Raw genomic sequence first — 16,520 nt, forward strand, 5'->3', positions numbered from 1 at the left:
TGGAGCCCCAACTCTAAATAATTACCTATTGATATATTAAACTATCGATATTTTTCCAAAAAATAATCGATAAATATCGTCGATTTTTTTATCTTGAAGTATCGATAGTCGATATTTATTGTTGAGTATCAAATTCGATTTTTTTTTCAAGATCTTCATAATATTTTATACTTTTATGTATTCCACTTTTTTGATGTCTATACCAGATGATTACTGGTTTGAATAAAATTCAGATTACTAACCGCTGTTTAAATGATTATTTTCTGACATTACTAAAAACTTCATTCTATTAACAATATTTGAATGCTTTTTTTCTTAATTGATAAATAAAACTGAAAAAATTTGCCCATCCCTAATATATATCGCACACCTATTTCATTGGTACGCATGAAGTTTCAAGTGTCACTATTACAATGAGTTACTCGCATATATGTAATTATTCTATATGGACAGTTGGTATGGAAAAAAACGTCACTACGACAATATTCATTTTTTCTCTCGTTGGAGACACTTTATTTATACTGCGCATGCTTGAGAATGCGCAGAACCGAGCTGGAACCTCGGAGGATAGAGAAATCGTTACCATTCTGTCTTCCTTAGTCGGAATAGCTTCCCTTTATAGAAACTGTCCGTATAGAAGAATTACATATATGGTTACTGGTGACTATATGCACAATGAACACTGTCGTAAGCCAGTATGTCATATCATTTCGTCGATAGATGTTACAAAAATCAAAACTGTAGTGCCATAACCCACAATGATTTTCATAATATTAAGAATCGTCAGACGCAGATCGGCAACAACTTATATATCTTCAAACATTAAAGTCGTGAAATACGAGAAGGAAAAACCCTTTTTTTTCAGTTAAAAACCTCCTGCGAGAGTGAAGAGTTGGTTATAAGAAAAATATGAAGAAAAAATGATTAATTTGGTTCTCATCCCGTGTTACACGACTAAACCAAATATTGACGCAAACAAAAAGAAAGACTAATTATCTTTATTTAAAGCTAGTGTGGTTCCCAGGTCGTATCTATCAGACTATGCTAGATTTTTATTTGAAATCTTGGTTTCATGTTGCTCAATATTATTTTGTTTTATCGATGTTGTCCTTCATTACATTAAACTGAGATTTACGTAAGTTTAAATATAACTTTTGTGAATGAGTTTTTGAGGATATTTTTGTGTTATTTTTTAGATTAAACTGAAATACAAATAAAGTTATATTTCGTTTTATCCGCCCTAAATTATAACTCTACAAGACTAAATAAAATTAAAATCAACAGTAGTGCCGTATCATTAAAGTTCTGTAGGTTTTACATTACATTTTAAATCAATAATCAGTGAAGTTATCTCCAAACTGTGTGCACCGAATTTTCTAGGCGAAAGTACCAAATTAACTGAACCAGAAAACATTTCATTTACAATCGTTTTTGTTTCGGCTTTCATGTAAAATTAGCATTTATGAGTTTATGGTACTATTGTAATAGGGGTGCGAATTACGTTTCCAGTTCAGATATTAAATTTATTCCATTCCAGCGTATCTTATAACGGCTAGAGATCTCGCGTTTATTTGCTGTGATTTGTACAACTGCTCTTATTTTTGAGATCCAATAATTGTGATGCAGATAGAATGTAGGTTTTGTAATTCTTTTGTATTACAGCAACATATAGAGAGCGAAGTAAGGAACCTAGAGCATTGATGAATTTATGAGCGGTTGATGGCGTCTGTGACTTATTCATGTAATAAAATTAAATAAAATCGAGTTATTGATAGGAACTACTTGTAGAAGCACAAATATTATTTCTCTAAACCAAATAAGAAACCTGCAGAAATAAAAAATATAGAGCTCACCTTGAGATTCGGTGGTAACATTACAGAATTGACAGCAACCATTGCTGATTATATATTTTGGATCACAAGATGGGTCGATGGGTGGACAAGTTTCTTGATTGGTGACGATACTGAATTGATCACCTATTTTTTCGCAACTGAACGTTGTGCAGTTGTCTGGTGATTTCCATGTTTCACCTTCCTCTTTCACTTCTCCTTCAAGAACACATGATGCTTGAATGCATTTACCGCAGCACTCGGTTTCGGAGTCTTGATATTCCCAACCCTAAATTTTTTCATTTGATAAATTTAGACTTTTTTCAAATGCTATAATGTAATTTTTTCATCAGAACGTATTATTTTTTTATGTATGTGGCATTTCTTGAAGTTTATAATCTAAATTTTAAACGGAAATTATTACGTTCATTTTGATTCGAAAAGAATTAAAGAATTGGTTGTCTGAATTACGTGATGAGGAGGCGTAAGATTTTTAGTCCAGGAGGAATCGGCGCATGAGTACTGAAAACTATTCCACCTCAATTTTTTTGAACGATCCTCTTCAAATTACCCCATTGATGATATAAATGCATGTTGCCATGGGGTAACTTCGTGCCATATTGTTTAAACCGAAATTGTTTAAATAATTGCAAGGAATTGTTAATATTTTTAGAGATATGAATTTTTAAAAGATCGAAAAATCTCAAATTCGGATACTTTTGACCTATGAAAATTTATTGAAGAAAAATAAAATACAATTGTTACTAACATTCCTACTAGAGATTTAAAAAAATTCGATTGTTTATACTTGTTTTTTTTATTGTTAATTTCAAGCGTTCGCAAATATAAATCGCTTTTTTTTTATATTCGTATTTTTGATGGTTAAAGAATACCCAAATTCGAGATTTTTAAAACCTTTAAAAACTCATATCTATAAAAACATTAACTTTATCGTGAAAAATCATAGAACCTTTTTTATTTGCATTTCGATAAATAATATAATATAATTTGTTCGGTTGAAAAATAACAAATCCTTGCAATTGTTTAAACAATTTCGGGGTTGACCCATGGCAACATGCATTTATATCATTAGTGAGGCAATTTTAAGAGAATCGCATACAAAAATTGAGGTGGAAAAGTTTTCAATAGTCATGCGCTTATTCCTCCTGGACAATATTTACAATTGCGCAAACTGACAAGCTGTTTCATATTAATTTATCTGCAATGTCAATATATTTTGGTTTACCAACAAGAAATGTATCTTTTAGAATTTTATTCCCTGTTAGATTCACAGGTTCTCAGATTCTGGATAAATGAATAAATACAAAATGCTTGAATCATTTACTCAATAGTGAAAGAGTGACGGATGCTGCTAAATGTTTTCAATACGTCAAGATTCCGTTAAGAAAAGTATAGCATATGGAATTTGTAGCAGTAGTATAAGCAGTACTTCATATATAATGTCATGTAATATAATGTTACAATGAAAAGCCAGTAATAGCTTGGATTTTAAATCCAATTCAAAAGATAGTACAATTGATATTTATGTTATTACAAATAGGCTTCAAAGAATTATCAAACACCTCAAAATCAGTCACCTTCGAGTTTTTCCAGTGGTGCGAAAGATTTATACAGATACATTAGTTACAAATAAAAAAAAGTGCATTGGTCAATTGAATCTTGATGGGTTCAAGTTGCTCTCAAAAATTGCCTTGAAGAATATATTTAGTTGAAGCTGACCTAGTGGATAAGAAGTAACAAATATTTTTTTGTATGGCAATATTTCAGGCTACTTTTGCGACTCTCGAATCCATAAATTTACGTACATCCAAAGGACTAAATACGAAAAACATTCCTTTTCATTGGACAGTTAATAAGAAAGCATAGGATACCTCCGTGGCGTTTAATGAATAGTTCCATGTTCCAAATGTCAAAAGACATTTAAATGGATTTTACACGCTTTTGTTAATCAATAATGTACAAGGTCATCCTCCAGATTTTCAACAAAAAAATTTGGAAGTTGTTTTATAGCAAAAAAATATATCTTCCTTACTTTATCCTTTAGAGCGACAGATAATTTCGACATTTAAATATAACAATCAACACTCAATGAAAGCAATATAAAGCAATTTCGTCAGAAGTGGAAATGAAAAACTTCCATTAGTGCATTATTATTATACCAAGTTGACTCATATTGTAGGAGAAGGCTTTGGAGATTTTACTCAAAAAATGTTGTCTGATGACTAAATGCATTTGTCGATTGAATCCTGACGAGTTCAAGTTGTTTTCAAAAATTGCCTTGAAGAAAATATTTAGTTAAAGCTCATAAATGATCTAGTGGATAATAAGTAACAAAAATTTTTTTTGTACGGCAATATTTCATAAATTCACGTGCATCCGAAGGACTAAACACGAAAACATTCCGAAAGACATTTAAATGGATTTTACACGCTTTTATTGATCAATAATGCACAAGGTCTTCCTCCAGATTTACAACAAGAAAATTTGAAAGTTGTTTTTGAGAAAAAATATATCTTCTTTATTTTATCCTTTAGAACGACGGCTAATTTTGAAATTTAGATAAAACAATTAACGCTCAATGCTTGATATGAACGAAAAACTTAGTGCATTATTATTATTATACCAAGTTGACTCATATTGTAGGAGGAGGTTTTGGAGATTTTACTCAGAAAATATTGTCTGATGACTAAATGAATACGATTTAGTGATTCATGAAATACATGAACCAGATATCGGATATTATGATTAACATCAATCATGTCTAAAACAAACAATTAGAATCGTACATCACGATGGGATGAATTATTATTAGTTAGAGTTATTATCCATTTTTTATATCCGATTGATCCAATGTTTGGTTTCTTGGTTAGTTGACTAAAGTTATGAGGTGGAATTTTTGATACAGAAATATATTTTTGCCTTATTTACCTTCTCACAATCAGTTTTACACGTATGCATCGTTTCTTTGATTACCAGTTCGTTGTTGCCCTTGTCATAACATGTGAACGTTTTGCATTTATCTGTGGGTGACTGCCATGTTTCCCCGATCTGAAAATGCATTTTTATTTTGGAAATTTTATGCTCAAAAGAAAAATCGAAATTACTAGCAAATTTAAGGTTACTTCAAACAAAATTATTATAACAAAAAAATTCCTTGGTTGTCATGTTTAACTTTATGCGGTATCGAAATAGTTAGTTTGTCCTTTTCCTTTGACAAATACTTTGGAATCTTCCTGGTTACTGAGTTAAAGTAGTGTAAGCAAAGATACTAAACAAAACAAGTTCAAAATGGGAAAAATATACTAGTTGATTAGCATCGTACTGGACATATCGAAGGCTCTTGACAGGGTTTGACAAGCCGATCTTCTAAATAAATTGAGCTCGAACGATTTATCGTCCTCACTTATCGACTGGTTTAGTATCTTTCTCAAATACCGTCCCATTCAGTTTCCTGTCGGTAGAAACATATGAGAAAGAGTTGAGCTCTACGCTGGTGCTCCTTATGGATGCATCTTATTACCTATTCTCTTTCTATTGTACATCAACGATCTACTGAACAAAACTGCAAACCCGACCCGAATTTTTGCCGACGATAGCACACTAGTGCCATCGTTTAAATCAGCCGCCCTAATAATCTCGACTAACATCCAAATCCCTAGGCAGGTACAGATCACTACCTTCAATACCGATTCTGAAAACATTCTGGAGTGGGATGAAAGCAATTTGATTGAGTTTTATACATGAAAGACCCAGACTGTCATTTTTACAAAGAAGGCTGGCATTGGAGCTCAGGATTTGGTCGTCACCGCAAATTTCCGTTGTTGGGTGTTGAAGTTGAGAGCAAATATGTCCTGACATACTCATGTGGTCGAATTAGCCCGCAACAACTTCTAATTTTCTACAAAGCCCAGATTCGTCCATCTTTGGAGTTTAGCTCGCACATTTGGAGCTCGGCTCCCAAGAATATCTTGAGGATTCTCGACTCAAGACAGAACAGAATAATTCAACTTATAGGCGATCCAGAGCTTACCAGAAAATTAGATAGCTTGGAGCATAGAAGAAAGGTCTCTAGCCTAAGCGTACTGCCCAACATAATTCCACCTTGAGCAGTATGAACAGCGAGCTCGTCTGCAGACTCCCAGAATGATATTTTATCGAGACACCTTCCTTTGAAGAAGTGCAAGCCTGTGGAATCAGCTACCAAAACACGTCTTTCCGAAACACTACAACCTACACAAGTTCAAGATGAATAACCACAGGCATCTCCAGACGGCAGGTACTACTCGAACTAACCGAGTGTAATAGGGTTTACCTTCTTGTGCTTGCTTTTTGCATAAAAAATATGGTATGGAATGTTATGTAATAGCAAGAGACGTCTAATTTCTATTTACATTTTTGTAAAGTAAAACATAATTTCATTAATGAACAGAATAAAAAATACTAAGAGTGATAACTGATTCTCCACCACATATATCCAAGCAGAGCCCCCAGGAAACAACAGTATGGCAGACAATACAAAAAAATAGAAAGAGCCAATTATCTGATAAAACCAATCAAGAGAGCACTTTGAAGTGTCGAATACAACATCAAATGCTTTGTGCACTACATAGACGTTTGGATGCTTGGATAAACTATAGGTTCCTTCTGTTTGTGGTTACTGGAAAGCAAAACACGGATGGAAGTGAGAGGACTCTTTCAATGTAAAGCAAACCGACCATTTACAACCAAGACATAAATTGATGAAAAAAGTTTTTAAAAAATAGTATAAAATTTAATTTGATTCGATTATCACTTCTAATATAATTTTTTTACCAAACTGATCATGTACATGTATACATAAAATTTTAGTTAACATGCTTACCTCTACTACATTATTATTGATTTTACAAGATTTCAAAATTTGTTTTTCGCAGCATTCACCCTCGACGGGTTTTATTTCAACAACGAAATTATTATATGTTTCTTCTGGTATCTCGGGACAAGACGTAATGATAGATTTCACTTGTACCTGAAAGTGAAGTAAATGATAAAAATGATGTAGAACATTGATTGTCTGAAAAACTAAGTCTTATTGAAATGTGGTTCTCAGAAAATTATTTCTACACAAGGAAAATAGGGCATGCGGATTTTGTACATCTTCATATAAACTGCAGCGCAAAAAATATTCTTGATACTAGAATTATATAATTACTAAATCACATATGTAAAGCATCGGATATGAAGTTGTTTAATGGAATTTTTTGTATCACAGATTTGTGATAGCGATTTTAACTTTTGTACATTTACCATTTCATTGATTGTGACAAATTTCATACTATCACGCACTACTAGCGATTAATGAATATTTTATTGGAACCGAAAGTATTACATTAGAAAGTATTACATTCATATTTAGCACCAACATCCACAAAGAATTATAATCTTGAAGTGGTGTAGAATTATCTATATGATTTCTTTTGTACCGAATAGCGAATTAAGGGACGGTATCTCTAAAACCATTTAACTTGAAACTTTTCAGTAAACATTATTGCATCGAAGTATCAATGGAAATTCCTGGAAATTATTTATAAGTTCGTTCATAAAATAACTGATAAAGTGAGTAACAATTTTAGATGTTCTATAAATGACTAATGATTTTTTCCTAAAGATATTAGGTACTCGAAAATTATCTATGTCCAGTAAAAAGTTTTTGAAATGACATAATTTTAGAAATTAAGTTTTTGGATCTGTCAATTATGTTTTCAGGTACAATTTTGATAGAGTAACGTCTAGTAAATAGTCATAAACCAATTTTCAAAATTCAATTAACTGATTCCGAGATGAAACGTTTTAGATTTTTTTACTTTTGAAGAATTTTAAAAATTCAAAATGCAATACATGGATTGCTCAGAACGAAATTATCTTTTCGACCATCAGACGAAAAGTCGATCTATTGATGGAACAAGATGGCGTTCATTTTGAGTATGTAGTGAGATAATAGAACACTTTAAAAATAGAAATAATCAAGAAACAATCAACAAAACAAATTGTTAATTTTAATAGTTCTTCATAGGAAACTCCAAACTCATGTCAACAATATTTGTCTTCCTCTTCCCATAAGTTAATTTATCTTCTTGAGCATTACATTATATTCTGATCAATCATTTTTATGCAATTTATAACCGAAGAATCTTCATATTGCAGAACTAGTTCTATATATTTACAAGAAAATCTTGTAGTGTTTATTTGAATACAGGAAGTCCAATAAGTTTCAGTAAATAAATCTACATTGTACTATCTTAAATTGCTCCAACTTACCGATCCTTCTACATCAGTACAAACATTACTTGTACAGTAATCTTCTGAGGTCCATTCTTGTCCAATTTCATATATCTTTCCATCGACAACGCAAGCAATCGGTTTGCAAGATCCACAGCATTTTTTAGATTCTGGAGTTGGTTCAACATACTCAAAACCTACATCACATTTCTTGGTGCAATGTTTAATCGAAGTTTGCTTTTGAGCGTAGCCACTGGTTGAATTTATACACATCAAAGTTGTACAAACATCATCATCCTTAACCCGAGATTCTCCTATCTTCTGAATTTTACCTGTGAAGTTGAGATCATTGTTATATAATACTGGAACAGCTTGGCCCTAATTAATATATTATAAGAAAACTCCAGAATTACCTGATGAAAATGTTATGAGGATTTATGTTTTAGATATAAACTGCTAGAGCAATGATAACAAACAGTGAAAAGAGACTTATTAAAAATGTTTTTTTCATTGTTTTTAAATAATTATCATGGTATATAATAAGTCCAGTGGTAGAATGGACTAAACTGGGCTCTAATGAAATCAGATATCTGCAATAAAATGAATTGGTGGTGTGCAAAATTTAATTATGTACTATTAAAATAGATTTAACGTGAAATATTGATTTGATAAAAGCATTTGGATTTGACATTGATGAACAATTACCAACAAGACCTAGCAAACCCAACGAACAATGGAATTACCCTCCTTGTTCTACTTATTAATTTCCAAATTTTAATCATTAATTCAGAATATCACTTAAAAATATTGATTGTTATGTTACCGTCATATTTGCAAGCAACCCTTGTATAAGTAGGGCAGCATTCTTGATAATGATTTACTGCAACCAGCTCATAATCCTCAAAGTCTGAACTCTGTTCCATGAGTGGACATACCATTTTTTCACAACTTGAAATGTAGGCATCTGAAAAGTATCTATGGAAGTACAGTGATTGAATATTTTCATGAAAACTCACCGTTACCCTTGTTGTAAATACATGTACATTCTCTACAAGGACCGTCTTGCCAAATTTCATCAACATTCTTAAGAGACTTCTGTTTTTCTAAATCAGACAAGGGGCGTTCTCCACCATCTACGGCGGCAGCATATTCAGTCGTAACAATACACTGTTTGGGAGCTTCACAAGAATATGTCGGACAACATTTATCTTTTTCTTGGTTTACTTTGAGGGAATAGAATTCTGGACATGGAACAGGATCGGGACACCTTTCTTTTTGGCATAGCAAATTGATAATCGGACAGCAACTACTATTTGTATCAATTACTCTCACATAACCTAAAAAATTAAATAAGAAATTATTCCAAAATTTTTTATAGAGAATTAAAAGTTATTTACCTGGTTCTAGAACAGCTGGTGTAGTGAGATCAACATCGTCACATTCTTCCTTGGGTTTACATTCACAAATATAACTTTGACAGCCATTTGCCTTTGTTTCCAGTTTTGTAATCTGGTCTGTACCACACACCAAAGCTTGCGGTGGTTCACATACCGGGGCAAAGGTTGGTTGAGGAGCTGGAAGAAAATTTACATTCATAAATGAAATATAATATTTAGCATGGATACTTGTACGGGAGCAATTTGAAAATTGAGGAAGGTTCGAGTCTTATGCTTACAGACCAACATAAAGTGAAACGGATAGGAGTAAAACGTGGTGAATAATTAGTGGATCAAATCGTAGCTTGGGATCAACCGTGAGTGAGACACGTCAGCTGCGAGGTACAATTACATGGAGTGTGCGCACACAAGTTCCAAAAAACCAAGTCACCAAGAAAGTTATAGCTTGTGGGATAGACAAACTGTGCTTAAGACTGATGGTGCCACAATAAACTAACTCTGAGCGGTAATGCCAATTTTTTCAATATCTCGGTAAAATAGTCCGAAACACACACCGATGAGGGTTAACGTGAAAATTTTCGTTCTACAATGATTGACGTCAGATGGAAAACGCACTCAATAGTCCTTAATTTATTGAATTACTTTTATTCTCATCCACATTGTAGTCTTGATATGGTACCTAGAGATTTTTATCTATGTTCAAGAATTAAGAACTGGCTAGCAGCACAGGGATTTGACGATGACGAGGTTCTGCGTAGGTTTTCAAAGCTTGTCTGCATCTACAATAAGTTTCTCAATTTGTTTCTCGATTATGTCAAAAAGTAGAATTTCAGTCACGATTCTAGATGCAACCAATCCATTTTTTCTTGTTTTTTCTTTTTATCTCGAAACGTTCCTTACTTTCTAAACGGCTTTCTTAATTCATTTGAAATTAAGTCATAAGCATGAAAAACGTTGTTCAATCTTAGAGATATTTTTTTTCATAAAAGCTACTCACCACAAGTATATTTTTCACAACAATCATCAGAATTTGAGGGAACTTTAACAGCATGATATCCTCTTTCACAAAGATTTGCAGGATCAGGGCATTGTTGAGTATCACATTTTAAATTAGTATCTTCACATCTACATTTCGTGCATTTATCCTTATTCCATTCGTCTCCTGGATGATGTCCTTCGTTGTCACAAGTGATGCATTCTTTTGGAGTTACACATGTACTGTTTAATAAAACCTAAAATCATAAAATTTATAACTGTATCAAGCTCACGTATGTATTTATTACCTTTCCTTTAGGACAGAAGCAACCTTCAACAAAACTTTTTTTATTGTTTTCCAATTCGCTAGATTGTTTGATACTTTCACAAGTTTCTGGCTGCACAGGTCCGCAAGGAGAAAAGAATAAACCAGCAGGACAAGATGGTGCTGGACAGAGATTATTTCTCCACGACACGCAGAAACCGATTTTAGCACATTCTTTGGCATACTGTTCTAAAACTTCACATGAGTCTGTCGGGTCTCCTTCGCAAGTATCTTTACGACACCACTCAAAGTATGGAGTTGGGTCTAACAAATTCGCACACTAAAACAGTATTCATATGAAGAGTGAACCATATTACAAACTCTATATTTACTCACTTGTCCAAATTTGTTTCCGTCTAATAATTGGCTACACGGATCTCGTTGTCCTGGTAGTATTTGACATTTTTCTTCTCTTACTTCTTCCGGTGCACATTGTTCTCTATTTTGACCACCAGGAAGATCTTCATACAACCAGCTAAGTCCAAAGTCTTTTTCATCCACAGGTTTCTTACCATCAGGTGTTCTGTAGTCATCCCTAGTATTACCATTACAATCTCCACATATACCTTCTAATTTACCAGCGTAAGTGTAAGATGGTACTTTGATACTTACTGCCAGACTTGGATATACAACAAATACCTAAAAGAGACATTTTACCGATAATGATATGAATCACATGAAAAATTATTCAATAGAATCGTTAACTCACTTCAACTTGTACGTCAGGTAACACAATTTTTAAATCGTTTCCTTCTTTTTCGACATTTATAATTGGAGCAATTTCCACAATATCGATAATGGATTCTCCATCAACGATCAACTTCAATTTCGATTTTGATTGATCTCTCAGTACATGGATCTTATGCCCTTTGTAGAGAATAGTAATCTTTCCAATACAGCTTTCCGATTTCTGGATGGTGTTGTTGGTATTTGTTTTCGAACAAGGTGCGTTTGTTATCAATATCTGTAAGTAAATATTTTTTCAAGTCGAGGCTTATATAGATGTATCAATAATCGATTTTAACAAATCAATCTGAGATATACAGGGTGTTCCGTAGCTAATCTATCTAATCAAAGGGTTGTAAGAAAGGATCGAATAGTGTTGGAGAAAGTGACTGTTATATTTCATTGTTTGATGCAGTTCTACAGCTTGATTCCTTATATACAAAGCGCTTAAAAGTAGCGAAAAGTTCAATATAATTTTCATTGTCTGTTGGTCAGTTCGTAATCACAACTTTAGACTCGAGAAACCGTTGTTAGGCTTGAGTTCCAAATGTTTCTGGTCTAAATGAAATGAATAAACATTCTTTAGAAAATAATTTAATTGCTGTGGGATATATTCAAATCTCTCAATAAATATTATAGATATAACATGTGTGTCCAGCTTGAAAGTAACTAAGAAGTGTTCAAAGTGTTTAGATGTTTCTTTTATAGCTACACTCGAGTAAAACTAAAGAAAAATTTTGAAACAGTTAACATCGATTTATTGGGGTCTATAACTTAATTCGTGCGGTTTTTTTCAAAATTTGAACGTTTATTTAAGAGAAAGAGGTACAATAGTATTATTCAAAGCCAATTTTTTATATCTTGCTCTGACGTAGAATAAACAAATGATAGTCAGAAGGCGCAAGGTCTGGGCTAAAAGGCGGGTGGGGTAAATCTTCCCATTCACTCTTTTCCAAATAGTTCTTAACCAGAATAGCAACGTGGGACAGAGTGTTGTCATGATGGAAAATTATTGTCTCGTGCCTGGTCGCATATTCCAGGATACTGCTCTCTTCAAACGGATTAATTGTGTTCGATAGCGTTCTTCATTGATGCTTTCACCCGGATTTAGCAGCTCATAATACAGCACACTCTTCTGATCCCACCAAATAGAGAGCATTACCTGCGTTGCCTTGGATATTCGGCTTTGCCGTTGAATTGGCTGGTTGAACGGATCCATTTTTCAACACCAATAACAATCCGCTGCAAAAATGATTTCCTTCTGTAGCGTTCCAGCAGCATTTCGGACATGCAGAATCGCTTTTCGACCCAATTTCCTTGCTTTTAAATGTATCCAGCTGCTTTTAAACGTTTTGAAATGGCTGCTTGAGTGACACCCAAAGATTCTGCGAGCTCTCCTTGTGTTTGGCAACAATCTTCATCGAGTAATGCTTCCAGTTCTTCATCTTCAAACTTTTTTGTCTGCCCAGGACGTTCATCGTCTTACAAGCCGAAATCACCACTTTTAAATCGTGCAAACCACTTTTGGCACGTTCGCTCAGCTAGAGCATATTCACCATAAACTTCCACCAAAATACGATGACGAAGACGTACAATAACATTAGCTTTCCAACGCAGGTTTGGAATATTGGAACGATGTAGTATTATACATCTCTTATCAAACCGCACGAATTAAGTTATACAATAGAGGCTTTCGAAAGAATGAATATTCATGTAGAAAAACACAACAAACTGCTAAATATTAAAGTTCTCATTTGTTGTAAGTAGAAATAAGCATAATACTTAAGAAAAAATAAAATCAGTTTGAAGTTACAATTCATATTTAAGTATTGCCGTGCCAAATATTTGAAATATACTAGGTGCAGGATCCTATTAAAAAATTATAGTTAATTCATAATACTTTTCATGAAAATTAGTATCTGATGAAATTCCTGGAGTTTCTGTCCCTTATGTTCTTATAGACTTTCTCAATTTTATACATTATTTCAATATTAAATAAGATATATACCTGAAATTCGTGTTTATTATCCAGTGTAGCTGATACATCTCTTGACATTATATATACGCAGTTGCCGTTAACAGTAAACTGGTTGTCATCATAAGTAGTGTAAGTCAGATGTGGTTTCAAGTCACATTCGCAATTTCTACAACTGGATGGTTGGACACAGTTATCTCCATCTCTGACGTATCCGGGCGGACAATAACATCCAGGGAAGCACATGTCATCGACTTTTGGACAAGCACGTGGATCTGACAAAGTCTCACAGCTAGGTTCGCATCTTCTTTGATAACAGTCTTGATATATTAATGGAGCTTCACAAGGTGCAGCTGGAAATGAATACAAATGAAAGTATGTTCCATTTCCCAAAAAATATATAAATAATACTTACGACAGTTTTGTTCTATTCTCCAGTTTGATAAGTCAAGACTTGGTTCAGATGAAAGGCAATCAGCTACGAAGTTTTGAAGAGCGTCACATTTACAGATTTCTTCACCTTTAGGATCATTCACTGATCGTTCTAGACACGAACAAGTAGATTCCAAACAATGAGATAAGAAAGATTCAACGTCCAGTATGTATCCACATTTGAATAAAGATTTTTGTCTGCAGAAGAAAAACAGGATTAATAAATCCTAGCTCCCAGATAACACAGGATATTACATGTACATATACAACATTTCCAATGTGCAAACAATATACCCTCCCATATATATTTCAAATAGAAATTATTTCAGGTATTTTTTTTCAAATACAAACATAAATGTATAGAGAGAATGTTCAAATATATACTTGTTTTATACATGAAATATTCTTTATAATTCATGTATATCTATAGTGAATACTTGAATGTCTGCATCAATGCACGAGTCTAGGAGTCCGTTATTTTTAATTACATTAGTAAATTTCTGATTTCAAAATTCGGTAATTATTTAGTTTAGGTTGCATACGCCCGATTTCCTTGAAATTTTAGTATGTTATACATACTGAAAACATTTCTTCACGTAGTTTTTAAGGTTTGAACATTGGAAAATGTACACCGTCTTGAATAGTTCATATTTTGTAAATACTTGATGTTGGAGAGGATTAGGGGCGGGAGGGTCTGTTAAACATTTACACTATCTTTAATACTCCAGCTCCTACGCCTCGAATCCTCTCCAACATTAATTATAATTAGTTACGACTAATGTAATGACACAAATCAATTTCTAACAATAATAATTTATTTACACGTACAAATAATCATCAATTTCTATTGGATACAATCGTGACTTTTCTTCAATAAATTCTTCAATACCATTTGAATATGAATAATGTCTTTTTAAATAGAAATTCCCTAAAATACTGACTATAATGAGATATAGTTCTTCCATAACGAGGTACATATATTATCATGAATATCTCGCCAAAGTCGCTCAATATTTTGAGTATGAGCCTAACCTAACCTAACCTAATCTAACCTAACCTAACCTAACTTAACCTAACCTCACCTTTCCTAACTAAGAACGGCGTCCGCCATATGGAAGAATCAGATTATATTGCAGCTTTAGGGGAAATTATTTTCGGTTCACAGCTAGAGGACGTATTTCAAAATACAAAATTAAAAAAAGCATTTTTTTTTAAATTTATCCAATTAACTGGCACTTTATATACAGTGATTGAATTTTTCAATAAATTCTGCGTATTTTTCATTTTACAAGATTGGTAATTTTATACTTTCGCTCTAGAAAATCGAAAAATTATCCGATTTCGATGAATTTTTTTTAAATATTCGTTTTGACGGCGGATATATGAAAAAAAATATGGGAAATATCTCACCTGGTGATTTCATATAGTTTTATGACTTTAAATGTGACCATGAACGCATTTTAGTCGATCTCTTTAAATAAGGGGTGGGAAAGAGTGGGCACTTTGTTATAAAAATTGTCTGTTGGTCTGGTTTAGCTGAATCGATTTTAATAAACTTGATTTTGTTTGAAAGAGCTTTTGTCCAGCAATATAAAATAAATTCTAAGCAATTTAATAAGCAAAGTGAATGCTAGAGGGCCTTATTTCATATATTTTAGATATTGTGATTTCTCTTTTTTCTTATAGATATCTTAAGACGTATGTAAACGCTTCCACGTGTTTCTCGGGGCCACTTTTGTTATAATTTTTTCTTGAAGCTGTAATATAATCCGTACCTGAGATATGGCCCACGGCCATTCTTAGTTGCCCCCTGGTAGATATTTAGGTGGATAATTTAATTCAAATAAATACGGGATTAATGGGGTAGGTGAGATGTGTATACCTGAAACATACCCTGGATATTTGAGTAAATTCTAGGTATATGCCAAACGTACGTATATTCCTAGGATATAATATGTTTGTATTTGTGCTATTTGGGTTACTTATAATAAATGGTGAATTAATTCTACTTACTTTACTTTGTTGCAGAGAGTCCAAGCTCTATTCTGTAATTCGAGCGGACAAGCCTTTGCATGGCAAATATCTGGTTGGTCGTGCGACAGAGCCCAACTGTCTCCAAAATCAGCCGTAGTTTTTGCTAAGCTGCCGTCTGGTTTCCTCTTTTCACCTTCGTTATCTCCATCAAAATATCCACACAATCCATCAACCTAAATAATGGAGGGATTAGCGTATTGTAACTTTTTTTATTATTTTTGAGTCTGATTTTAATATTACTGAAGAAAAATAAAAGTGATTCCACAATTAACGATTATTGTTAGTTTTGAGGAAGGCATAAATGATTTATCTGGAAAAAGAGTGAAGCATTGACCAAAGTTATCTTTGTAAACAATACATTTACATGAATATCGCTTGCACATAACCTGCAACCAAATTGTATAGAGGATTGTTACAGATGCTTTTTGGCGCAATAAGTTCGCAAAATGGTTGCTTAGGTCGGCCCTGTCCAGCTAATATGGAATTTTAAAAAATTCGGCGTCTTCCACATTTTTTATAAATATCGAAACTCATTTGATGTTTATTTG

General features: G+C 33.1%; 1 protein-coding gene across 1 annotated transcript in view; it reads right to left on the reverse strand.

The window, feature by feature from the left end:
* LOC130897965 (hemocytin) overlaps positions 1-16,520 on the reverse strand; it is a 75,389-nt gene that overhangs the window by 4,108 nt on the left and 54,761 nt on the right. Inside the window, exons 50-63 of the mRNA XM_057806961.1 lie at positions 15,952-16,145; positions 13,922-14,136; positions 13,540-13,859; positions 11,515-11,769; positions 11,142-11,444; positions 10,789-11,085; positions 10,503-10,737; positions 9,506-9,682; positions 9,125-9,445; positions 8,932-9,072; positions 8,148-8,440; positions 6,712-6,858; positions 4,779-4,898; positions 1,854-2,118 (exon numbers count right to left, since the gene is read on the reverse strand). Coding sequence (XP_057662944.1) covers positions 1,854-2,118; positions 4,779-4,898; positions 6,712-6,858; positions 8,148-8,440; positions 8,932-9,072; positions 9,125-9,445; positions 9,506-9,682; positions 10,503-10,737; positions 10,789-11,085; positions 11,142-11,444; positions 11,515-11,769; positions 13,540-13,859; positions 13,922-14,136; positions 15,952-16,145 — 3,283 coding nt within the window. The remainder of the gene's footprint in view (positions 1-1,853; positions 2,119-4,778; positions 4,899-6,711; positions 6,859-8,147; positions 8,441-8,931; positions 9,073-9,124; positions 9,446-9,505; positions 9,683-10,502; positions 10,738-10,788; positions 11,086-11,141; positions 11,445-11,514; positions 11,770-13,539; positions 13,860-13,921; positions 14,137-15,951; positions 16,146-16,520) is intronic.

The sequence above is a fragment of the Diorhabda carinulata genome, chromosome 9 (assembly GCF_026250575.1).
Source record: "Diorhabda carinulata isolate Delta chromosome 9, icDioCari1.1, whole genome shotgun sequence".
NCBI classification, from domain to species: domain Eukaryota; kingdom Metazoa; phylum Arthropoda; class Insecta; order Coleoptera; family Chrysomelidae; genus Diorhabda; species Diorhabda carinulata.